The sequence below is a fragment of the Python bivittatus genome, unplaced genomic scaffold (genome assembly GCF_059951505.1).
Source record: "Python bivittatus isolate LINGU-HERP-01145 unplaced genomic scaffold, Pbiv_v1 ctg000020_np1212, whole genome shotgun sequence".
NCBI classification, from domain to species: Eukaryota; Metazoa; Chordata; class Lepidosauria; order Squamata; family Pythonidae; genus Python; species Python bivittatus.
The window spans coordinates 127,961,429-127,987,025 of NW_028277030.1; the positions used below are offsets into that span (position 1 = coordinate 127,961,429).

At 38.8% G+C, this 25,597-nt stretch overlaps 1 protein-coding gene across 2 annotated transcripts; it reads left to right on the forward strand.

Moving 5' to 3' along the window:
* The first annotated feature begins 831 nt into the window (after positions 1-831).
* Positions 832-25,113, forward strand: CFAP36 (cilia and flagella associated protein 36). Of its 2 annotated transcripts, XM_007433419.4 has the most exons (10): positions 837-1,103; positions 2,532-2,596; positions 4,520-4,621; positions 6,527-6,641; positions 9,207-9,294; positions 11,338-11,389; positions 13,316-13,424; positions 14,825-14,955; positions 21,919-22,071; positions 23,153-25,113. In XM_007433419.4, exons 1-10 carry the CDS (start codon positions 977-979, stop codon positions 23,237-23,239), a joined length of 1,029 nt encoding a protein of 342 aa, XP_007433481.1. In that variant the 5' UTR covers positions 837-976; the 3' UTR covers positions 23,240-25,113. The 2 variants fall into 2 exon arrangements, with proteins under 2 accessions (XP_015744454.1, XP_007433481.1); XM_015888968.3 differs by lacking the exon at positions 21,919-22,071 and having other exon boundaries at positions 832-1,103.
* The last annotated feature ends 484 nt before the right edge of the window (positions 25,114-25,597 follow it).

A 25,597-nucleotide genomic window follows, 5' to 3' on the forward strand; every position in this document is an offset into this window, starting at 1 on the left:
GCTGGAAGGGATCTTGGAGGTCTTCCAGTCCAGCACTCTTCCATAACAGTGCTAAATCTATGTCCAAAAGTAGCCTGGCTAACAAGTCACACATGCAGTGAAGAACCATAGGATGAAATTGGAGAGAGCTCCTGGGAGAACTCCCTCATGCTTCAGCCCACATCCCTCCATGCTATGTTCAGCCAGGCAATTTTGGGAGGACACAAGTTTAGGGGTGTTCCAGAAGAGCACTACACCTCTGTTCAGAGATAGCCCATGTAACATATTAGCAGCAGAAAATATCTCCATGCCACTAGCCTATCCTTCAAGCAACTTGAAAGTCTGCTAAAGTTTCCACCCCGATTGCCCAGAGTTGCGCACCCACCTACCCACCGCACATTAAGGACAGTGATTGATGACTGTTTGCCCTATCAGCAGGCAATAGATGAGAAAGGAAAGGGGAATCCACCAATCACTACCTTTGAATTGTTCCACACTAAACTGTAAAGTCCAGTCCCCAGCTTCTCCGTGAGGCAGCACGGATTTCATCTGTCCAGGCAGCGTAATTTACGTCTGTATGACTTTCTGCCATTTGAAGGACCGGAGGAATGCAAATTAGAGCAATCTTGAGAAAAGGCAACATCACAGCTAGCCTCTCTATGAATCGCGCGTGCCTCAAATGGTAGCTAAAGAAATTTTCACTCGCTACAACTTCCTACCGTTCAGCTCTCACGAGAGACAGAACGGGATAGCGAGAGGAAGAGAATAACGCCCCCTCGGCGCATGCTCATTGAGGTGGGCACGCCTTCGCGCTTTCTCTCGCGTGAGTTTGTTTATTCAGAGCTTTCCCCCCTCTCAGTGACGACGATTGTCATAGTGACGGCAAATCGAAGGCCAACCGTCGCCGCGGGCTTGCTGTCATCTTCTTTTTCTCCGGCGCACGCGCGCGCGTGAGCTCGTATTTTTGAGGGCGTGGAGAAAGGGGAGGGGAAATGTGATGGCGACCGAGGGGCAGGCAGAGGTTGAGGCTGAAGTGGAGTGGGTGGTAGATAGCATTGCCGGCTTTCTCCGCAGCCCCGCTTGGTCTATTCCTATTCTGGAGTTCGTGGAGCACAAGTGCGAAGGTGAGAGGGCTGTTGTGGGCGTGTGGAGATTCCGCCAACATAGTGGTGGCCGTGTCCGAATGGGTCTCCTCGGGTGGTGGTTTTCCTTATTCCTCTGTAGCGTGTAGTTGCGTTTAATGCGTTGTGGATTATTATCATTATCATCACCATCATTACGGTAGGTCAGAAGCACAGTTAAGGAATGGGAGTGGCTGTTGGGCATGATTCAGCCGAAGGTCAATATTTCAGTATCCCCTTGATTTCAGTGAGTCCACTAACCAGGTGGATGTTTATTTTTCCATTATGGATAGAATTATGACCCCTAAATGAAGATTTATTGTTGAAGTTAAGGTGCTCTGCTGCATGGAGAAAGTGATGCTCTCCATAATGTCATATATTTCATTTGATACAGTGCTATGCTAATCTTGTTTATAACGTTTAAGAAGAGAAATTGAGGATCTCAGAAGTAAAAAATGCAGTTATTTTGGGCTCTGGTGCTATGGGGGTAGTGGAATAAATTTTAAGTGTTATTTCCCCCTTTTTATCATGGAGGTTGTTTTTGTTTTTCTTACCATGGGTGTTTTTGCTGTATTTTATTTTGTTGCAAGCTGCTGGGAATTAGAATTATTTGGTGGTATACAAATTTAATAGCAAATAGTAATAATACTAAAATATATTGACAGGTTGAACAGATGTCAGGAAATACGTGTGTGTATTGTTTCTTTAATGCAGTATATCTCTTGACTTCTTAGTATTTTGAAGAATGGGTTAAAAAAATACAAAATGTTTTTTGTTTAGTGCATTGATAGACCTTTCTCAGTAGAATTGAAAGTGATTCCCCCTCCCATGTATCCCATGTATCAATAGTTTTCTATGTCATTAAGCAGAATTTTATACAAAAATGGGGTAAGAGATAACACATACAGGCAGCTAATGCACAGTGAGCAATTTTTTTCTGCAAATTGTTTGGTGATTATTTTTGATTGGTCCAGGAACCTGTTGTTCATAATTCTCAAACCAAAAGTCCTAAAATAATCTAGAACACTGAAGCTGCTCTGGTACTTGTTCATTGAGGTCAAGATTATAGAGTACTTTGGCTCAGATGAGCTGTCAGATCTTCCAAACACTTTCTTGCAGCTTCCTAAAGGAAAAAGTATTAGAGGTACAGGACAAAGAGGATGTAGAGCCAGTTTGGTGTAGTAGTTAATGCAAGAAAACTGCAGGGAGTAGTCTAGGCAGTTGCCAGGAGCCAACACTTACTCAAAGGCACAAAAACAAAAAACAAACAAAAAGGATGTAAGTGGGGCTTTCTAAGTTTGTGTGTGATGAAATATTTTAGCTCAGATAAATTTTGCTGTGCACAAAATGCAATTTTAAGGTATTACTTGATGAAACTATTTTTTGTTTAGTTTCCATATTGTAAAGAAACATGAAATGTTACTTTTTCAGTTTTTGATGATGAGGAAGAAAGCAAGTTATCCTACACTGAAATTCATCAGGAATATAAAGCTTTGGTAAGTAGTAAAGTTTTACTTTTTCCTAACCTTCACATGCTAGTATACAATAGTATCCCTTGTACTGTTCTCTTTGATCTGAGCAACCTTAGATTCCTTAGCCTTTAAAAATTTAATATAACATTAAAGCAGAAACCTGTTGTGTATCTCTTTGAGTGCATTATAAAATGCAGTTACATGGTTTGGTAAATTAGGTAACCAATGATTTATATTTATTTATGTAATTGATTAGTACTTGTGTATTCCAAGAAAATATGCATTTCATTGAAGAGGTGTTATATGTGTGATGTGCAGACTCACATATAATCTGAGTCCATCTTTTCCCTTTTGAGTCTGGATTGCTGCACAGTCCTAACAAAATATAAGTTGCAACTTGTCTTTAGTCAGTCATTGACAACTGAGTAACAAGTACCCCAAAATGATTCTCACATGCTTCTCTAAGAAGGTTTATTAAAAGAGAAAAGGTTATATTACATGAACCTTGAAAACTGAATACTTTCAATTTTATGACCTATTTATCTCTGAGTTTGCTAGGACATAGCATTCTTCATTCTAGCTATCTGTTTTCCAGATAATGGAAGAATATATAGATGTACTGAGTTTGCAGTGTTTTCCAAACTGCCCCTCTCTTTCTCAAGGAACGAAAAGACAATAACATCACCTTTCCCATGAAGCCTTTTGGTACAGCACTTCTAGCTTTCATACTCTTTAACTAAGCCCAAGCAAATATAACTGAAATAATTGCGGATTCCTCCTTGTCATTATTTTCATTCTCTTCTCCCTTGCTGAATTTAAAACTGTAAGCTGGTTAGGGATCTACCCTGCTGCTTTTAGTAAACATCATTGAACATTGATGGCATGATGGAGTTCAAAATCATAATTACCAGCTCTTAGAAAAAAGGATTAATCAACTTAAAAACAGAGATAAAGTATGAACTAAGAACGTGGATGGGGTGTTGAAGGGGAATAAAGATATTTGAGATAAAATATGCCATATACATGGTCTGTTACAGAAACAGTTTTTAATATTCCTGTTAATGCTAATAGAATCAGTCTTCGATGGTATTTATAGAAAAATTTGTGGATGACAGCTTCTCAGTTCTATTGGAATATTCAGAAGGACTCACAAGTCATGGAGCAGCTCTTTTAAGGGGAACACTTCCCATACAACAGCCATTAGGACTGATGTTTCTAGTTAGCCAAAATGTTAACAGATGAACCAGTCTTCAGTTTTGCTAGGGTTTAATCTCAGGTTGTTTCTCCTCATCCAGTCCCTTACAGCTCCAGACATTGGTTCATTGATTCAAGACTTCCACAGCATCTCCAGCCCTGCCTAGGTGATGATGTACAATTGACTATCATCAGTGTACTGCTGATACCTCACCCTGCCCCACACCACTCCTAGTAGTTTCTTTTGGATATTAAATGGAAGAAACATCTGAGCCCTGCTATATTCCACATTGGAGCAACATCTCTCCCCTATAACTACTGGTTTTATTTTTTAATTTATTTTATAAATTAACTAGAGTTATAAGGCCGCTCAACTCAAACAGTGTGACTCTGTGTGGCATGCAGCACCAAAGCAAACAATAACCAGAAAAAAACCCCACATAATATTAAAACATGTACAAAATATAAAAATACTGATCTTAGGGATTTAGGAGTATTTCAGAGCAAATTTGGGAGATGAAGGAGAAACAGAGGAAATCCTTTTGTGGGAGGTCATTCATGCACAAATAAATATAAGCCATTTATGTGATTTTAGATCTTAATCTCTAGATTTATACTTTTGTGATTCTGATGTCATTGTATTTTGAACAGAAGCCACAACTACTGCATTTCTTCATTTAAGGTAATTTATATCCCATTTCTTTGGTAAAAGATGAATAAAAATATTGTCTGTTGTGGGGTTTTTTTTGGTAGGTTGAAAAGTTGTTAGACAGTTATCTTAAAGAAGTTGGAATTAATGAAGACAAATTCCAAGAAGCTTGTATGTCTCCTCTTGCTAAAACTCGAACCTCCCAGGTAAACCTTTTAACAAAGTTAAAATGCATTTCCCATTTAAGATAGCAATGGGCAACCTTTTTGTGACTGGCATTGTACTTTTTAAAAACTATTTTTGACTGATGAGGCCTGCAAGTCATTGGAACAGATGGAGATGAACATTTTTGCCCCTTTCCCTCAGTTTGTTTGTTTGGGATTTAATGTACGTATTCTGTATGTCTGTCTATCTGTCTGTCTATCAAATTTGTCGCCATCCATCTCATTGAAACAACTCTGGGCAGTTTACAACAGAGATAAAATCAATTAAAATGCAATATAAAAACAATCTTAATAATAAATAAATTCCAAGAAAGATGGAGAATTGGTGAATAACTCAGAGAGCGTCATCAAGGTGCTAACTACCCCCATGGACGATTAGAGCTCCTATTGCTCCATGCGAGCTGGCAGAGCCAGGTCTTTAATCCTTTCCAGAAAGCTGGAAGGGTAGTGGTCCACCGCATCTCTGGGGGGAGAATATTCCAAAGGGCAGGGGCAGCAGCAGAGAAGGGTCTCCTCTTGGGCCCCACCAGCTGACATTCTCTCACTGACAGGGTCCACAACATGCCCTCTCTGCCTGACTGGGTGGGACAGCTTGATGTAATGGGTATGAGACGGTCCCTCAGGTAACCTCCTGTTTTTTTACTGCTGTTTTATTTTTATTTTTATAGCAGGAAATTGGGCTATGATCTCGTGGGGCACTTTGGGGACTACAGGGAGTGGTTGGGGGTTGTATGTTTCTTACCCCTTATTTATAAGACTGTACCTTACAAATTTAGAATTATAGGACTATGTTAATGGATATGAATAATGTTATTATAAACCTCACATTTAGGCACAAGTGATTTAAAATTACACATTGAAGATAATGGAATTTATGCATTATTAAGTGGCTCTTAACATTCTGGCCAGACACAGACAAAAGGATCAGGTTGGTCCACAGAAAGAAATACACATGGACTGCTAGCAGAATTGGGACCCTGGTTGTTCTTATGGAAGAATTGAGATGAGATGATATGAGATTTTCCTCAGTTTCAATGGATGTGTCTTGCAATCAGCTAATGAATTGGGAGTTGCTTGTAGATTGCTCAGTGACTTCCAGAACAGGACCTGCTACTGAATGCCCAATTTGGAACATTAATTTTTCCAATGTCCTTTTTTGTTACAGTAGGAACAAAAGTCTCCAGGGGAAGTGGGAAACAGTGATTTTTGTGATCACTAGCATCCATGAATTTGTTTGATGACTGAGGGGACATTTGGTCAAATCGGATCTGGATTGTAGATTTAGAGTATTCAGTTTTCTACAGATAGCCCTGCCAGGAGGGCTATGTTGGACTACTTCCTACTGCTGTTTCATAGTAGGGTGGAAGGCATTTTGCAGTTCCACAAAAGAGAGAGCCTCTGTGCCCATGGGAAGGCTAGCAGAAGTGGTGGGCAGGGTTAGGTTGGCTAGTTCAAGTGCTGTCTCTCATGTCATCTGCTGAAGAGGTTGTGGTATGCAGGATAAGGCTGCTGTTGCTGAGATCAAATGTGGTAGGATCACATTGTGGTCTTGCAAGGGAGACTGAAGCACCCAGTCATGTAGAGGCTAATCAGAGCCACGAGTTAGCACTGCTTCTGTATCCATCTCCTCTGTGCCTGATAGAGATTCTAAACTTTCCATTTTGGATACACCTCTTCCAAACAAGAAAGCTAGTACTCAGATTACTCCCAGGTCAGTGAATATAGGTGTGCAGTCTTAAAGCTACATTGCTTTTGGCTTTATGTCTACCATAACTGAGACTTTAATGTATTTTCCTAACATTTTGAGTATTGTCATAAGGAAGGTTTGAATTGTTTAATTTTGAATTTGTTGGCACTGTAAGGTAAAACACTTTTAATTCTTTGCAGGCCATTTTGCAGCCAGTACTGGCAGCAGAAGATTTCAGATTGTTTAAAGAAATGATGGTCCAGAAGAACATTGAAATGCAGTTGCAGGCTATTAGAATAATTCAAGAAAGAAATGGTAAGATAATTTTTAAAAATTCATTTGCTATGATTAGCTGGAACATGCGTTTAAGTGGATTCCCTGAAACCTGGACATATGGCCAGGTCAGACCAAGAAAATCAGTAATGATCAAGGGAAGATAAAAAGAGTCATTAAATGACCAGACATACAGGGCAAAGGGGGCACACATGAAAGGAATTAAGAAAGGCAATGGGAGACTGAGAAAGTAAAGAGAAAAGGCAGTATGCAATCAGGATGAAGGAGATAGGCTGAAAGGTTTCCTCAATCAGAAGATTAAGCTAGTATCTTACTAGTTGTCTCTTATTTTATCACCCATTGCTACTGCTTGCATAGTTAGTCTGAAGTATACTACTGCTTCTAAGCTATCTTGGCAGCGATTATTTACTATGCTTACCCAGTTTCCCATGTATGAAGGAACTGATCTAATATCAATCTGAAAAAAATGATTTTATTAAAAGAAACATAAAGAACTCAAGCATTTCATTAACATACAAAATGTATAGGCTCAAATAGTTTCTAAGCAAAAAAACCCCAAAACATTTAACTAATAGCCAAACATATTTTCATGTCTCTATAAAGGCTGTTGCAATGGCATGTACATCTAATAGTAATCATTCTAAAATCAAAGCATATTTACATTTCCTCTTGCAGTATTTTACTTCATACTAAAATCAGCACATATGCAACTTAACTGTCCCCTTAATAAGTCTCATTGTAATTAAGTTGCCATGTGTAAAGAGAAATACATGTTTCATTAAGAAAACAAGTTTTGATGATAACCCAGTTTGCTAATCATAACATGAATAAATTAGGTAATGCTATACAGTGGGGCAAAAAAGTATTTAGTCAGCCACCAATTGTGCAAGTTCTCCCACTTAAAAAGATGAGAGAGGCCTGTAAGTTTCATCATAGGTATACCTCAACTATGAGAGACAAAATGGGGGGAAAAATCCAGAAAATCACATTGTCTGATTTTTAAAGAATTTATTTGCAAATCATGGTGGAAAATAAGTATTTGGTCACCTACAAACAAGCAAGATGTCTGGCTCTCACAGACCTGTAACTACTTCTTTAAGAGGCTCCTCTGTCCTCCACTCATTACCTGTAGTAATGGCACCCGTTTGACCTTGTTATCAGTATAAAAGACACCTGTCCACAACCTCAAACAGTCACACTCCAAACTCCACTATGGCCAAGACCAAAGAGCTGTCGAAGGACACCAGAAACAAAATTGTAGACCTGCACCAGGCTGGGAAGACTGAATCTGCAATAGGCAAGCAGCTTGGTGTGAAGAAATCAACTGTGGGAGCAATAATTAGAAAATGGAAGACATACAAGACCACTGATAATCTCCCTCGATCTGGGGCTCCACGCAAGATCTCACCCCGTGGGGTCAAAATGATCACAAGAACGGTGAGCAAAAATCCCAGAACCACACGGGGGGACCTAGTGAATGACCTGCAGAGAGCTGGGACCAAAGTAACAAAGGCTACCATCAGTAACACACTACGCCGCCAGGGACTCAAATCCTGCAGTGCCAGACGTGTCCCCCTGCTTAAGCCAGTACATGTCTGGGCCTGTCTGAAGTTTGCTAGAGAGCATTTGGATGATCCAGAAGAGGATTGGGAGAATGTCATATGATCAGATGAAACCAAAGTAGAACGTTTTGGTCTAAACTCAACTTGTTGTGTTTGGAGGAGAGAGAATGCTGAGTTGCATCCAAAGAACACCATACCTACTGCGAAGCATGGGGGTGGAAACATCATGCTTTGGGGCTGTTTTTCTGCAAAGGGACCAGGACGACTGATCCGTGTAAAGGAAAGAATGAATGGGGCCATGTATCGTGAGATTTTGAGTGAACACCTCCTTCCATCAGCAAGAGCATTGAAGATGAAATGTGGCTGGGTCTTTCAGCATGACAATGATCCCAAACACACCGCCCGGGCAATGAAGGAGTGGCTTCGTAAGAAGCATTTCAAGGTCCTGGAGTGGCCTAGCCAGTCTCCAGATCTCAACCCCATGGAAAACCTTTGGAGGGAGTTGAAAGTCCGTGTTGCCCAGCGACAGCCCCCAAACATCACTGCTCTAGAGGAGATCTGCATGGAGGAATGGGCCAAAATACCAGCAACAGTGTGTGAAAACCTTGTGAAGACTTACAGAAAACGTTTGACCTCTGTCATTGCCAACAAAGGATATATAACAAAGTATTGAGATGAACTTTTGATATTGACCAAATACTTATTTTCCACCATGATTTGCAAATAAATTCTTTAAAAATCAGACAATGGGATTTTCTGGATTTTTTTCCCCATATTGTCTCTCATAGTTGAGGTATACCTATGATGAAAATTACAGGCCTCTCTCATCTTTTTAAGTGGGAGAACTTGCACAATTGGTGGCTGACTAAATACTTTTTTGCTCCACTGTATTTTTGAACACAATTTATTATTAACTTATTAATAGTTTTAAATAAATTTCTGGACTTTGATAATTAATGGAATAGTTTGTCATTAATCACCTTTTGACCTCTTTCACTCTTTTTTTTTTTTTTTCATAAAATAGGTGTGCTGCCTGACTGTTTGACTGATGGGTCTGATGCATATACTGAAACTGAAGAAGAAGAAATGAAAATACTAAGAGAGGTTCTTAGGTTAAAAAAAAAGCTTTCTTCTTGCTTTCTATCACTTACTTGGGTATAGCCTCTTAAAATAAATCTTGATTGCCACAAGATCCACCTAATTTGCACTTGAACAGTGTTTTGCATCATAGTGACTGAGAACAAAATATTCTATTCTGTATTAAATGATAGATATATGATTAAATATTTGGAAAGTTTGAGATACCTTTTTTAGCATGGTACATAAGAAAATAGTTGTTATATGTTTACTGAAGGGCATTAGGAAATGTTAAATTTCTCCTTAAACCTTTGTTTTAGAAATTATCATTACAGGTGGTCCTCATTCAGCAACTGCATTTGGTTCTGTTGAAATGGTTGCTAAGCAATGTTGCTAAGTGAACCATGTGACAGAGAGAGAGAGAGAGAGAGAGAGAGAGAGAGACGCTGCGAACTTTATTTAGATAAAGTTCCCTTGTGTAGCAATGCTAGCGTTACTCTCATCCCTGTGTGCACTGTTGTCACGCGCAGAAATTTGGGAGTGTGTCCATTGGTCAGGATATCGTTTTTTATTACTGTTTATTATCGTTGTATTTGTGAAGGTTACTTAACGAGGCAGTTGCTAAATGGGAACTACCTATATATTATTTTAGTGCAAGGTCTTCAAGTGTCTGTAAGCTTAGATCCAGAAGTGCATTGATAGAAATTAGTGAACTTAAAGTGGCTTTCTTTCTTTTCTGGGCAGTTTGATTCCATTTTGCTCAGTCAGTAAATGAGAAAAAAAATGACAGAAACCGTGCAGAAACCTTAGATATTGGTCTGCTCATTAAGTTTGTTTTGAACATTGTCTCTCATTGAATTGCTTGGTGATTTCTTGGCTTGAAAGATTTAGGGTTATATTTCTGGCTGTAAGTTTGGTTGCTTACAACTTTATATGCTTACTTGAGTAAATATAACTTAAGTAAAGACAGTTTGAATTTAAGTAGAAAATTAAGATAAAATATTTTAAATAATAAATGAGTCTTACCTTTTGAGAAGTTGAGATTGGAAGTTTCACATCTATTATAATTAATTTTATTCTTTATTTTGTTTGTGACCTTTCTTCTGGGAGCTTTTATAGATGGCATCATTTAGCCTACTTTTGTTTACCCTAAAAACCTAAGCAGAATCAAATCTGATTAGTACTTAGATTAGAGAACATCCAGAAATCCCAGGGTTCTAGCCTAGACTGGGAAATTTTTAAAAACCCAATATATTGGAAGAAGGTAAAGGTAAACTACTTCATAGGCACCAGAAACAAACTTAGTTCAAGGGTTTTTTTCTTCAAGGAACTCTGCAGTGCATATAGGGATCTCTTATTTTATTCTCAAATCCACAAACCTGTGATGTAGATTGGGATGAGAGAGTGACTGGCTCAAAATAATCCAGTGATATCCATAGCTGAATGGAGACTTGAACTTGGGTCTTCCTTGGTCTCAGTATAGCACCTTAAATATTACAGTAAAAGAGAGCAAGAATGTTATTAAATAATATTTTTGCTTCTATGAGTTATTTGGTTACTTCTCTAAATGTGCACTCAGGTAGGCAATTTGGCATCCTCAAAATACTTTTGCTGTGCTCCCCTAAGCCCAAGTAGCAGAGACAGTGGTCAGGAATTGTGTTAGCTGGATTGACACTAATATTCATAGTGCCATCTCACTTCTCTTTCTAACTCCAGCCTCAGAATTCACTTTTTTCATGAGGTCTTTGCTCTCTTAATTTTTTGTTCCCAGTTCTTTTGAACTGTATTGTATTACTTTCTGTTTCATTGTGTTAGGTTTAATTTTGTATGTTAGTGTTGTGCTGGTTATAAACTTTTTTAGGACACATTTTAGTAGAGAGTGGTACTGCTACATACAAAAAAGTAAATTTGTTCTTGTTTGTCTTGTCATTTTCTTTTTATCTTCTGTTTTGCATTTGCTTGTTTTAGGTTTATTTATTTACATTAATTGTAAACTGCCACAGTCATACTGACTATTATAGAATGGTAAGGCACTAAATATATTAAACTATTTCCTGTTGCCTTGTTTCTCTTTGCAGGAAATCTAAGGAAGAATATGATCTAGAGCAAGAAAGGAAAAGAACTAATGAGGTATATTGGAAGATCAATTCAACAAAACCCCAAGTGGTTGCAATTATACAATTATTCTCTTTAATAAATTCAGTCTTCAGTAAAATACATCTACTTCTCATTGTTGATTGAATAAAATGACCAACGTATTCCTGTTAATTGACATAATACAAGTAGTCCTCGCTTAATGACCATTTGTTCAGTGACTGTTCAAAGTTATGACAATGCTGAATGAAGGGACTTATGATCTATATCCAAAGTTAAGGTGATCTGGGCCCTTGGTAATCATTTTGCCCTTACGACTGGTTGCCAAGCGCCCCATGATCATGTGATGACCATTTGCAGTCTTCCCTGCTGGCTTCCCCAGAAAGTCAGTGGGGAAGCTGGCAAGGAAGGTCGCAAGCTGCTGCTGCCTTCTGAGGGGACTCCGTCTCATCTCTGGGGGCTGCCTGAAAAAGCTTTGTGCTGAAATCCTAGCAGGATTTTCAGCCCCAGAAGCCTCTCACTCTGGGGATGAAAATCCTCCATGGCTGAAAATCCTGCTTGGATTTCAGCACAAAGCTTTTTCAGGCAGCTCCCAAAGTTCCACATGCTAAAGGCCCCAGAGCTTTAGTTTAGAGCATGGAGCTTTGGGGGCTGCCTGAAAAAAGTCTGTGCCAAAATCCAAGCAGGATATTCAGCAATGGAGGGTTTTCAGCCCCACAATGGAGAGGCTTCAGAAGGAAATTCAAATGGTTTTGAGGCCCTCGCGTGCCTGAGCCTCCCACGCACCGCCATGCACCCCCTCTCTCCCTCCCCCACCTGGCAGTGCCTGGGGCTTGCAACTTCCTGCTGACTTCCCCACTGACTTGATTGTGGAAAGCCAGCAGGAAGTCACCTCGCCTAACAACTGGGGCATTCACTTAATGAGGACTGCCAGGATTGCGGTCGCTAAGCAATGCAGGCACGTGATGTTTTGCTTAACAACCACATCGCTTGGCAATGGAAGTTCCAGTCCCAATTGTGGTCATTAGGCAAGGTCTACCTGTATTTTTTTGGTACTGTTGATTTCTTTTATGCATTGTTTATTTTGGCATGGTTATGACTAGTGTATGTTGACTTTTGATGATACTAGGAAAATAGTACAAGCTGACATTTTTATCCCTGGCAATCCAAAAGGCTGATATTTGGTGTTGTAATTGATGCACAATATGGTTAACCAAATCAGAGGCTCTTCCAGTTAATTGATTTACCTCTGTGCGGTAGTAGCACATGACTCCTCATGACACAATCAATCATGGAGCTGCCATTTTTTCAATACTCAGCAGTTGCCTGCAAGCTGCCGAGAAGTGCGCCACAAAGCAGCTCACTCTGCCTCAGAAGATGCCAGCCACAGCTGCTGGCAAAACATTAGCACAAAACTAGATCACGGCCATTCAGCCTGGAACTCATCACTGCTTCATTGATGCCAGCTGTGAAAGCCTATGCCTGTATATTGCTCTGGGTCTGTTTACCCAACCTACCTTGTTGGATAAGTTGATCGAGATGGAAATTTGTACAATATACGCCGCTCCCTTTATACTTAAGTTTGCTGTGCTAAGATGGTCGCTGAGTACTTTACTGTGGAAAAAAGGCTTTGGTGGTTTTTGTTTTTTAATGAGAAGCAATATTTTATTTGTGAACTATAACTTTGTAAGAAACATGCTGTTTAATTTATAAGAAAAGTACACAAAATAATGGATGAAAGAAAATCTTGCAAAGTCCTTATAAATTATTTAACTGTAGAAGAACTCAAATCTTAATATTTTAATTATTATTAGGTCCTGTTACCTGTTTTAATTGTGAAGATAGTAATTAGGTTTAAGCAACCCTTATTAAATATGTTTTATGACATCTTGATTTCTACTGTATTTGACACTTTTGTAATATTGAAATTGATTGTCTTACTATTTTTTCTTAAACATATAGGCACATGATAAATTGAAATTATCTGATGTTGCACACAAATCTCCAGGACATCTCAATGAAAGTGCAGGAGCTAAAGAGTCTTTTGAGTACTCTACAAAATTATTGTCAGGTATAATTATTTACAGGTATTTTCCATATGTATATTAAATTTTGTGTGTGTGTGTGTGCCTTCAAGTCCAGTTTGACTCCTGTTGACTCTCTGGACAAGTTCATGTGGTTTTCTTGGCAACATTTTTGGAAGTGGTTAGTCATTGCCTTCTTCCTTATGCTGAGAGAGAGTGACTGGCCCAAAATCACCCAGATGGCTTCAGGCCTAATGCAGGATGAACTCACAGTCTCCCAGTACCTAGTCTAGTGTCTTTAACTACTAACTGGCTCTCATATTAAAGGTACTCAGGGTATTTATTCATATTTCTGTTGAGGGAAAGAAATTTCATGCTTCAACTAACTTGATGCCAAACTTTGTCGGGTGGGTATTTGAAATCCGCTATAGTAATTGGTCAGATCTCCATCACAAACAAAATCCATATTTTCATTTATTCCAAGATAAATTTAAGAAGATATGTTTTTGCTACTGAACACATGGCCATTGGTTATACTAATTGGATGCCACAGTCAGGAAAAAAAAACAGGAAAAAGAAGATAGCAACAATACACTACAGGATGTAGTGATGGGAACATTCACTACAGATCTGGAATTAATACATTTAATTTTTCAGGAAATTGATAACTGTTGTAAATATACTATTCTAAAATAATGATGGCAGCACTGAAAAAATTCAGAGTAGTTGGGAATTATACTTTCCTCCCATGTATTGCAATTGCCAAACATTTATTTCAGTGTTGCCATCACTTTTTCACAGAGATTATTCCAGAGTCTCATGTTACATTAGATTCTTAACTTCTTGTGAAATTAAATTTATTTCATACAGTGTAGTTTTTCACAGCTGTTTTGTATTGGTGAAATGAAATGCTGTGAGAGACAGTGAATAATGAAATGTAGTGAATAGGGAAATGGCAGTACACATTCATTGTCTTATACAGCATTACCTGGAAGTTAGTTAGTTATTAAATTTCTCTCCGCCCAACATTTAATTTGTTCACTAAATGTATTTATTTCAGGTTTGTAGTTAGTATTTCTGTTATTTAAAATTTGCAGCTCTAGATGCTGGGATCAAATTGCCAAAGAGCTGTTTTTTGGTTTGGGATCTGAATGAATTGATATTGAATCCCAGTTCTGCTATAGATTTATGATGCATTTAGTTTTCATATCTTGTAAAATGGAGAAAGAAAATAGTGGCTTTCCTTGTACAGTGGCCGAGCACACTTCATCTCCATCAAATTTTAATTGTGAACCACTTTGCCTGTTACACAAAGTTGGCAATTATTTTAAGAAGCGAAACATTAAATTTAAAAACTTTGGTTTTAACTGTTCAAGTTAGCAGGTTATTAATATGTTCTTATATGGTTAACATATGATTATATGCATTTATTTCAATATAAATTTAGGTCCAGAAGCAAAACAGAAAGATATATCTATTCGGGAACGTTCCTCTGTCAAACTGAAGGAAGATATTCGCAAGAAAGCAATTGGGGATGGCTCTGAATATGTAACAAAGCAAGGAGGGCTAGAAGGACGTGTAAGCTGAATGCTCACTTTATTTAAAATATTATCGAACTAATATTTTGTAGCCAGCGTATAAATATGAATTACTTTGCAATGTTTTGTCATAGGTATAATGACAATAATTTGATGCATAGGAATATTATTCTAGGACCACATATAAGAGTTCTGTGTTGTGTTATGTTGTGCATATAGAATAATACAAAGCCTCCCTTGTAGCTTACAGACTAAAACAGGCCACAAGGGAAGGAACGTTAAAGGCAAAAATTGATGTGCAAGATCAGTTATTGTTAAAGCAGCAAGAGCAGTTTTGTCAGATATTTAAATGTATTCATGACAGGATCCAGTTAGGTAGCAAAAGGTAATGAATTTCAGTGGTAGGGAACAGCAGAGGACGAACTTCTGTCATGGTCAGATCATTCTCTGATTGCTTTGGTGTCATCCCAACCTGCAAGGAGATAGGGCTCATTAGATCAGCCTGCCCTACTCAACTTAAGGACTCTGGAAGGTTCCAGGGAGAGCTTGGTGTTTTAGAGGTTCTTGTAAGTAGGGAATATCTTCTGAGGTATCTTGGATGTTGACATCTCTACTATACAGTGTTTCAGTATACTCCTTCCATCTTCATTTGATCTCTTTTGAATCAGTTACTATCTGTCCACTGGCATCCTTTAGCATACCAATATAAGGATGGAACTTTCTTCTGAGTTCAGAGATCTTTTGAAACACTTCCCTTGTTTTTCCATGTCTGTTTCCATCTTCTATGTCTTTACAGAAGTTGTTGTAATACTGCTTCTTGTCTTTTCTAATAGCTCTCTGAAACCCTTTGTTAAGTTCTTTTCTGAGATTTTTGTCTTTCTTGACTTTGGCTTCTCTTCTCTTCTTGGCAATTTCCACGATTTGTTCTGATATCCAGTTTGCTTTCTTCTCTTTCTTCATTTTTGGCAGCTTCTTTTCACATTCATCCTTAACAATTTCATTAAGTTCATTCCATAATTCCTCTGGTTCTCTATCAGTGAGGTTCAGGACTACAAAGCAATTCCTGATATTCTCTTTGAAAATGGTGGGTATATGTTCAAGATCATATTGTGGAAACTGACTGGCTTTCTTCTTCTTCTTTATCTTAACTTGGAAATTGCACATGAGCTGTTTGTGATCTGTTCCACAGTCAGCATCTGGCCATGTCTTTAATGCTGTAATTGAGCTCTTTCACCTCCTTTTTGAAATAATTTGATTTGATTTCTATATACTCCATCTGTTGATGCCCATGTATAGAGGCATCATTTTGGTTGTTTGAAGACAGTGTTAGCTATGAAGAAATCATTGGAGTGGCAGAAATTAATAAGTTGGTCTCCTGCTTTATTTCAGTTTCCTAAGCCAATTTAGGAATTCCAACTTCGGCATTCTAGTCTCCAGTCACAAGCAGCACATTTTGCTTGTATCTTGCTTGCATGTTTCTGACAATTTCAAATTGAACTTGATCATAAAACTCCTCAACCTCCTCTTCTTTTGCATCAGTGGTTGGAGCATAAACTTGAATGATCATCATATTAAAGGGCTGTCCATGAAGTCTAATCGATATTATTCGGTCGTTGATTGCATAGTACTGTTCTTCCTTCCTAACTATAAAAGCAATGCTGTTCCTTCTTTATTTTTTATGTCCTGAGTAATAAAAAGTGTGACCTTCTGACTGAAAGTGTCCAATCCCAATCCATCTCAATTCACTGATGCTTAAGATGTCAATTTTTAGACATTTCATTTCATCTTACACGTGTTGAGCTTTCCTGTATTCATTCTAATTCCGACGTCACAGTAACCTGTGGTCACGTGACCATGATTTCCAGTGTTCCCTGCCAGCTTCCCACAAGTAGGAGGCTGACAGAAGTTGGAAGTTGCTCCCTCTCCCACCACTTTTTTGTCGGCCCATGCTCTGTAGCGCCTGCCTGTGGCAGCCACGCACCTGCATGCATTCCATAACGCCTGCCCGCGGACCCTCCGTGGCACCTGTGCACCTGCCTATACTCCATAGCACCTGCCTGTGGCAACCTCTTGCTGCCTGTGCACCCACATATGCTCCATAGCACTTGCCTGTGGCACCTGCACACCCACCTGTGCTCCAGAGTGCCTGCCTGCAGTACTCCTGACCCCCTGTGGCACCCGAGCACCTGCCGGCTTGCTTGTCTGGACTCCCGCGTCTTCTCACTTAAGGACACGTGTGTTCCTAGGGTTATGATGGCAAATGGGACTGCTGTGACGTTGCAGTTTACGACTGCATTGCTTAGTGACAGGAATTCCAGTCCCAATTGCCATTGTAACCTGAGGACTACCTGTAGAAAGAAAGCCATGCAAAACCATGAAGACATATTGAATAATTTGAAACACTTACAAATAATGAAACTTACTGAAAATTGAATTTTCCTAAACAGCAATACTTTGAAATTACTGAAAAAACATAACAAAAGAATTATTACTTCTAATTGTGATGGGAATAAATACCTTTCTACAATGGATATGATACATCAATTTGTTAATTATTATTTAAAATTATATAGTAAACAGAAATGTGAATCAGAAAAAAAATTGAGGAATGTTTAAATGGAACACTACTTTAAAAATTTACAGACCAACAAAAAGAGGTTCTTAAGTGACCTCTAATAGAAGATGAAACCAAAGAAACAATTAAAAAATTAAAATTGAATAAAGTTCCAGGACCTGATGGTATTTCTGCAATGTAGTTAAGTAGTGAATGAGATTCAGATACATGAAAAACTTCCTCTGTCATGAAAATAAGCTTTTATTTCTTTAAATTATAAAGTGCTTGGCCATTTTTTTCTTCTTAGGGGTGAGAAAAGTGACTGCTCCAAGGTGAACCAACTGGTTTCATGCCCAAGGGAGGACTTAAACTCACCATCTCATGGTTTATAGTCTGACACTTTAACCACTATAACAAACTGGCTTCATACATGCATGCTTACAGATTATAATATAAACTCACTAGTCACTGATAACTACAATCAATATTTTGTAAGCATTCACATTTCTTTTTTTGGGGGGGGGGAATTTGATACTATAATGAAAGAAAAACAATTAAAGAAAAAAAAGCATTATACAAAGAACATTCAGATCGCCTCCTCTCTTCCATTTTTCCCCATTTTTTTTCCTTCTTTGGATGTATTCTGAACTTATTTAAACTTCAACTGTTATTATCAATTTAAAAATTGATTTTTTTATAAAGTTATCAATGATCATGGACCTTGTGGAGTCTGAAACTCAACAGATATTAAAGCTTTTTTGGAGGAAGAAGAGAAATTAATTCAATCTGTTTTGGGGGAAGAAGAGAAATTAAACCCCTTTTGGAGAGAAGAGAGAAATTAAACCTATTTTTGAGGGAGGAGGGAAATTCAACCTTTTCTGAAGGGAGTAGAGATATTAATTCAGCTGTTTTGGAGAAAGGTGCTCCTTTGTGTGCTGGAAGCTCTGGGGTCGAGCAGGTTGGCTGCCGGTCCAAGGCTGCCTGCCTGCCTGCCAGCTTGCCTGCTGTCCAGGGAAAAGCCCAAGCTCGCTGCCTGAGCTTAACTGCAGCGGCAAGGTCACTTGGTGTGCTGCAGCTCAGACTGAGAGGGAACTCCTGGTACACGGTGCTCCTGCTCAACCCACACTGGGGCAGTGCCAAGCAATCTTGGCTGCTGCAATTAAGCCAAGGCAGTGAGCTTGTGCAGGGCTCCTTGTGAGTTGCAAGCCCAGAGTTTTTGTGATTGGTGACTAAATGTATTATTATTTAGTTTTAAAATTCTAATATCTATATTTTGCTGTATTTTTATTTTGTTAAGTATTACCCAATTGCATTTTAATCTAGTTTGGGCCGCACTTGGGGCTGCGTATTTGACACCTCTGCTCTAGAGTTCAGCTCTGTTCCAATGGACAGGTTTGTGCTATGGAAGTGGACAGGGTCCTTGGGGCTGTGAGCTCAGCCACCTGCTCTTTAGATCCATGCCCCTCCTGGCTTGTGAAAGCAGCCCAGGGGGTATCGTGTGAGTGTGTTCTAGCAATGGTTAATGCATCTTTGAGTGAGGGGGTTGTTCCCTCACCTCTTAAGGAGGTCTTGGTTCACCCCCTCCTAAAGAGGCCATCGCTAGACCCCACTATACTGGACAATTTTTGTCCAGTATCTAGCCTCCCCTTTTTGGGGAAGGTGATTGAGAAGGTGGTTGCGCAACAGCTTCAGAGGACCTTGGATGAAGCGGATTATCTGGATCCCTTTCAATCGGGATTCAGGCCTGGGTATGGGATAGAAACAGCATTGGTCGTGCTTTTGGATGATCTCTGGTGAGGGCGAGATGGGGGTTGTACATCCACCCTTGCCCTACTTGACCTCTCTGTGGCTTTTGATACCATCGACCATGGTATCCTTCTGGATCAGCTCAGAGGATTGGGCTGGGCGGCACTGTGTTGTGCTGGTTCACCTCCTTCCTCCGGGGCCGATTCCAGTCGGTGGTGGTTGGGGAGGAGAGATCCCACCCTCAGTCCCTGTTATGTGGGGTGCTGCAGGGTTCAGTGCTCTCCCCCCTCCTATTTAACATCTACAGTACATGAGGCCACTGGGTAAGCTCATCCGTCGCCATGGGGTGAGCTATCAGTATGCTGATGATACCCAATTATACATCTCTGCTCCTGGCGAATTAAATGATGCTGTGAATGTCTTATCCCAGTGCCTGGAGGCTGTGAGGATCTGGATGGGGAACAACAGGCTTCAACTGAACCCTGGCGAGACTGAGTGGCTGTGGGTTTTGGGGTCTTCTGGTGCTAGAGATATGCCCTCTTTGGTACTGAATGGGGTTGCACTGCCCCAGACAGACCCTGTACGCAGTCTGTAGGCCCTCCTGGACTCATGACTCCTGCTCAAAGAGCAGGTGGCAGTCATGGCTAGGAAGGCCTTTTCACAGCTTCGTGTTGTGCGCCAGTGGCTCCCATTCCTAGATCAGAGGGACATAATCACTGTCACTCATGCCCTAGTCACCTCCTGTTTGGATTTCTGTAATGTGCTCTACATGGGGCTGCCCTTGAAGAGTATCCAGAATCTTCAGCTGGTGCAAAATGCAGTGGCGCAGGCAGTTATGTGTACCCCCAGGGTGGTACACATTACACCTCTGCTTCACGAGTTGCACTGGTTTCCAGTTTGCTTCCGGGTCCAATTCAAGGTGCTGTTTTTGACCTCTAAAGCCCTTCATGGCATGGGGCCGGGTTATCTGAGGGACCGCCTCTCCCCAATTACATCTGCCTGTCCCAGCATGTCTGGCAGAGAAGGCATGCTGCAGGTCCTGTCTGCCAGAGAATTACATTTGGCAGGTCCCAGGAGGTGGGCCTTCTCTGCTATGGCGCCCGCCTTGTGGAATCTTCTTCCTCCAGAAGTGAGATTAGCTCCATCCCTCTTAACATTCTACAAGCTCCTCAAGACCTGGCTATGTGATCAAGCCTGGGGCTCCCAGGGGACCCAGGAGATTTTGCGATGGCTCCCTTATTAATTTCATCCCCTCCTATTTTGTGTGTTTTTACAGTTTTTTTATTTGTAATTGTTTTTATGTATTTATTCTTTTTAATTGTTGTACACCGCCCAGAGTCACCCTGTGTGAGATGGATGGCTATATAAATATGATAAATCAATCAAAATCCAGGAAATTGGAAGTTCATCAGCAGATGTGGAGTGCCCTATGTCATCTGCTCAGCATTCGAACAGTTGTAACAGGTGCCTCAACAAGAAAGATTTACATGGCCTATCATGGTCACAAAGAAAAATTGGAACAGGATCTCTCAATAAGTCCAAGTGCTTTATTTTAATGTACCTTAGAAGTAATAGGAGAGGAAACATTAGAATTTTTTGTTTAATGGAGACTGAATTATTTCTGACAAAGAGTTAAAAAACAGAAATTTATCACCAAAAAAAGTAGTGATTCATTATCTGCTATCCAGTCAGTATCTGCTCTTAGTGACCACATAGATAGGCCTCCTCCAGGATTATCTGTCCCCAGTCTTCCAATGTTGCTGTAATTAAGTTCATTCACCTTGCTGCTGGTCATCATTTCTTTCTTTCCACCTTTCCAAGTAGTATAGACTTCTTAAGAGAGCTAGCTCTTCACATAATGCGTCCAAAATATGATAGTTTAAGCCCGGCCATTGTACCTTGAGTGAGAAGTCTGGATTAATTTGTTCTGTGATCCATTTGTTTGTTCATCATTTGCCCCCCCCCCCCAAAAAAAATAGATCCCTCTGGTTTTTCCTTCTCTTACAATATTAGAATACAGGGTCATTCATTGAAATTATGCAAGGAGATTCAAGACTAATAAAAGTGCTATACTGCCTTCAGATGTGGTGTTGGTCATCCTTTCAGAAATTTTAAAAAGGTATATTCCTACAAGACAAGGCTATCAATGACTGTGGAACTTGATGACTGCATCTTCTCTTCAGATCAAAATTATTATATTTTAAATATCAGTTGCCAAGGAGCAACAATATGTCCTGTTTGTGAGCTTCCTGAATGCATCTGATTGACCTCTGTATGATAGTAGTCTATATAGGCCTTATCACCTGATGTTGCAGAGCTCTTTTTATATGCTTAAATAATTTGCTCTGTTTGAAATGTATGATTGAATTGCAAAATGAGTGCCGCCCCCCCTCCTTCAAATCCTTTCAGTTGCTTGGACTGAATCCTGGTAAAAGCAACTATACTTTCCTTTCTCTCTGTAACTTGCACTTTCCTTCAAAGTCTCATTTTCAGCTGAAAAGTCATGATAGAGTAGCTTTCTTCAATAGCTAGTACACGTTTTGTGTCCCAGATGGAATTTGTGGGAAGGTTTTGAGCAGTCCTGAACAATATTGTAATTTTTCTCTTCTGTTTTGTAATTTGTTATTGGGACTATAGCAATTGTATCTAATAAAAATATATTTCAGAAACTACATATAAAATCTGATTTTTAAATTCAAATAGAAGTTATCAGAACTTGGAGCACAAGAGCTGAGAGAGCGTGAAGATTATCTAAAGCAGAAACGAGATGCATTGATGGCTTTGAAGAAAGAATCAAAAACGAATATTCCACCACAAAATATAGAACAGAAAGAAGAGCTGTCACCTTCTAAAGAGGTGAAAGATAACAGAATTAATTTGCCTCTCTGTAACTACCTGTCTGCTTTAAAGACCAGTCTACATTTGAAAAGCTTGATCCTAATCTGAGGATGTGCATCGTAACCTCAGGAAGATACTTAGTAAAAGTATCTTCTTGAGACTATGATGCACATCCTCAGATTAGTTAATCTATTCAAAGGCCCTGTTCACTTATTTGAAGGCAGGAGAGGGCAGATAGCAAAAACAGCTAAATCTCATGGATGGGGATGATGGTGACTAGAGAGAGTTAATTCAGTCCCTGGATAGTTCCAGCATTGCTCCTGGTGAAAGTAATTCCACCTATTCAGCTGTGTTGTGCAGAGGTAAGAGAGGATCCACAGAGATTTAAACCTCATGCAATTGCCAAAACATTGTCAAAGTTCTCTAGTGATCCTAGGAAAAAAAAATTGAGCTGCTTTAGAAACTCGTTCACTTTACATGTCATCCCCTAGCCTTGACTACATAGGGATAGGTGTAAGGCTCCTCTGACTCTGTCCACAATGGCACAGAGCTATCTTAGCCAGGGTGATTTTTTTTTTCTCCTGTTAAGGAAAAGTGTGTCTGAAAGTGATAAGTCTCCTAGCCTTCTTTGAGCCAGCTGAGGGAGGAAGACATTGAAAATTACTACTCGCCCATTGACAAAGACATTGCTGATGTTCATTGGCAGTACCAGTTAAAGGTATAACATATTTTCACAGCAGATAAATCAGAAAACACTATTATAAGAGGTTTTGTACATTAGGTATAAATACAAATGAGAATTGAAATCACAATCACATATTCTTGCCCTGGACAGAGCTGCAGTTTGCCTTATCTAATATGTAAAGCAGCATTCTATCTATTGCTTTTCTTGCTTTAACATAACCTAAAAAACTCTTACAATTTCATTTTTGTTTTACAAATAGAAACTAACATTTATTTACATGTTCTACAAACGGTTTTGTCTTTTGGCTAAAATCCAATTTATCATGAGTGGAAACTACATTGAAGTCAATGGGAATACTAAACATAAGTGCAGCATAACTACTGTTAATTTAATATTTAATTTTTATCTTTTCAGGGAATGACAGAAGAAGAGGAACAAAGATTGTTAAAGAAGCGAATCCTTGCAGCGAAACTAAAAGAAGAAGTTATTAATAAGCGATAGTTTAGAGAAGCTGCTTCTAAGGTTATATATTTAACCATGAATTGTTTGCTTACAACCATCCTATACATTAACTTGATTTTATATATTATAAAAACAGTAATTCTTTTAAGTTGGTTCAAAATTACAGTGGAAAGTAATGATTTAATTTTAACATTTTTAATAGGTTCCACTATTTAGTTTCTTGCAATTTCTGGTACGTGCTGGTCAGGCTGATCACTGTTGTACTTTTGTTGGATTTAATACTAATTTTTGAATGTTTCTGTCAGACACTTTTGTTACATTAAATTGGCTAAACTTAATTTTCATCTTAAGATGGCTTCATCAACTTAAAAAGGAGATGTGAAAAATATCTCCATACGTGGGTAACATCAGTTCACACACTAGCTGAAAACTGAGCAGATCTTACTCATGTGCTCTGCTATGTCTGTTATTACAAGAAGATGCAAATGGTTTTAGTATCTGATAGGATTACCTGCTGTTTATAAAAACGGTACTCATTGTATCTCTTTAAATTGCATAAGAATGAATTACATTTGTTGAATTCAAATCCCATTGACTTAAGATCAACTAATTTATTTATAGTCTAGATTTAAACTGCGTCATTGTGTGAATCAGCCCCAGTATGCATTGTACAAATGACAAATGATTAATCAGGCTGTTAACATTTCCAAACCTTTTAAGTGAGTCTATGCTATTACTAAATTTTATAGATATATCATTCAACTTCATTGTAACCATAATTATGCCAAGCAGCTTTCCAGTATTGCTTATATTTCATTATTCAGAGTAATTTAAAAATAATACTTTGGTGGTAAGACAACTTTTCATTCTCATAACACAGTATGAACACAGGTCATCCACATTTCATATAACTTTTTATTAAAATAGTATTTAACTGAGACATGTTGGCAGATGTAATCTTTAAAAAACTCAGTTGAAGGGCCCCAGGCATTTGAAATGTGGGCTGTCTTGTGGCAAAAAGAAACCAGAATATAAACTCAAACTGAGGTGGAAGTATGTACCTGAGGCAAACTCTGTAATTTAAAAGGGGTTCAATGCATTTTTCACAGCATTGCAGAGTGTTCAGATATTGGCTGAAATGTCACCTATTGTTTACAATGAACTTAAAAAAAATCAACTTTTTGTCATATATAGAAGTTTAAATGAATCTGCACATTCTAAAGTTTTTAGTAGTCTTTAAATTGGATGAAAGAAAATGACCCAGATGTGTACTGGATCTTTTTTTTCCAGTGACTTATTAAACAGTTTCAATCCAAGCCAGATGAACATCACTCTGAAGGAAATGGCACACCTTATTTTCCTGTGGTTCGCTATTGGGCTTTATGGGAAATAGTTACTTCTGTGAGGAGTAAAGACTTGCCAAGAGTACACAAAGAAGGGCAAGTCAACAAAGAAAATCTGATGAAGCAAATTGTTTCTGCAACAACTTCTCTTCAAAGTCTTCACTGAAAAAGGGAGAAGGAAAGCCCCATTGTTGGTTGCCTGGAGCCCCTAAAGGGCAGAAATATGTCCTTCAGACCACATTGTCAGTCATCACATCACACTGAATCAAATCTAAGAGTACTGCTTTTTCTGCTAGATTTGATTCAGATTAAATTGTACAAATCACTATCATTAAAATAAACTAAAATGGCCACATCTCTAAATCTGAATTAACTTACCATTTACAACAATAAAACAATAAAAAACCATTAATCATGGAATTACAGGGTCACATTTTAATTCCTGAATTTTACAGGTCAGCATTAGTATTACCACATGTATACAAATGGTGTAAAACAAGTACAGTGGTTTTTTTTTCTCAATACAAAATAAACTTCTGTTTCATGGAAAAACTATACTTCATATCTACACAGACAGCCCATCTTTGCAAACAATAGCTAAAATTAAAACTAACTATGAAATTTCCAGGAGAAATGGACCCATAACATATTGTAAGAGTGACTAATAATGGAGGATTACTGCTGGTTTCAATTTGCATCACTCTTACCACAATTTGTAATTTAGGGATTTTTTTTGTGTGTGTGCATGATCTCAGATCATATATGGCCAAACTAACATTAAAATATTTACAGTTCAGTTGCTCTGAAAGTAAAAAGGTGTCAAAAATGTTTGCCTTCATCAATTCACCTAATGTACTTTTAGAAATTTGCTTAAATACATGGAATGTGTTAAGAAGCAGCCTTTATGCTAAACCCCCTAGGTTTATAGTGCTGCATATTAACTCTGCCCCTCAGATCACATATATCCTTGATGCAGTAAGATTCAAAAGTTTCTGGTAGCATTTCACAGCATCTCCTGCTTTTGCTAATGTGAAATGCGGAAAGCTCAAGGAAA

What these genes read in the sequence shown, in the direction of transcription:
- CFAP36 (XM_007433419.4), top strand. Translation starts at nt 977, where the DNA reads ATGGCGACCGAGGGGCAGGCAGAGGTTGAGGCTGAAGTGGAGTGGGTG. An exon ending in AATAATTCAAGAAAGAAATG is followed by an intron (nt 6,642 to 9,206) that starts GTAAGATAATTT and finishes TTCATAAAATAG; the next exon opens with GTGTGCTGCCTGACTGTTTG. An exon ending in AAGGAGGGCTAGAAGGACGT is followed by an intron (nt 14,956 to 21,918) that starts GTAAGCTGAATG and finishes AAATTCAAATAG; the next exon opens with AAGTTATCAGAACTTGGAGC.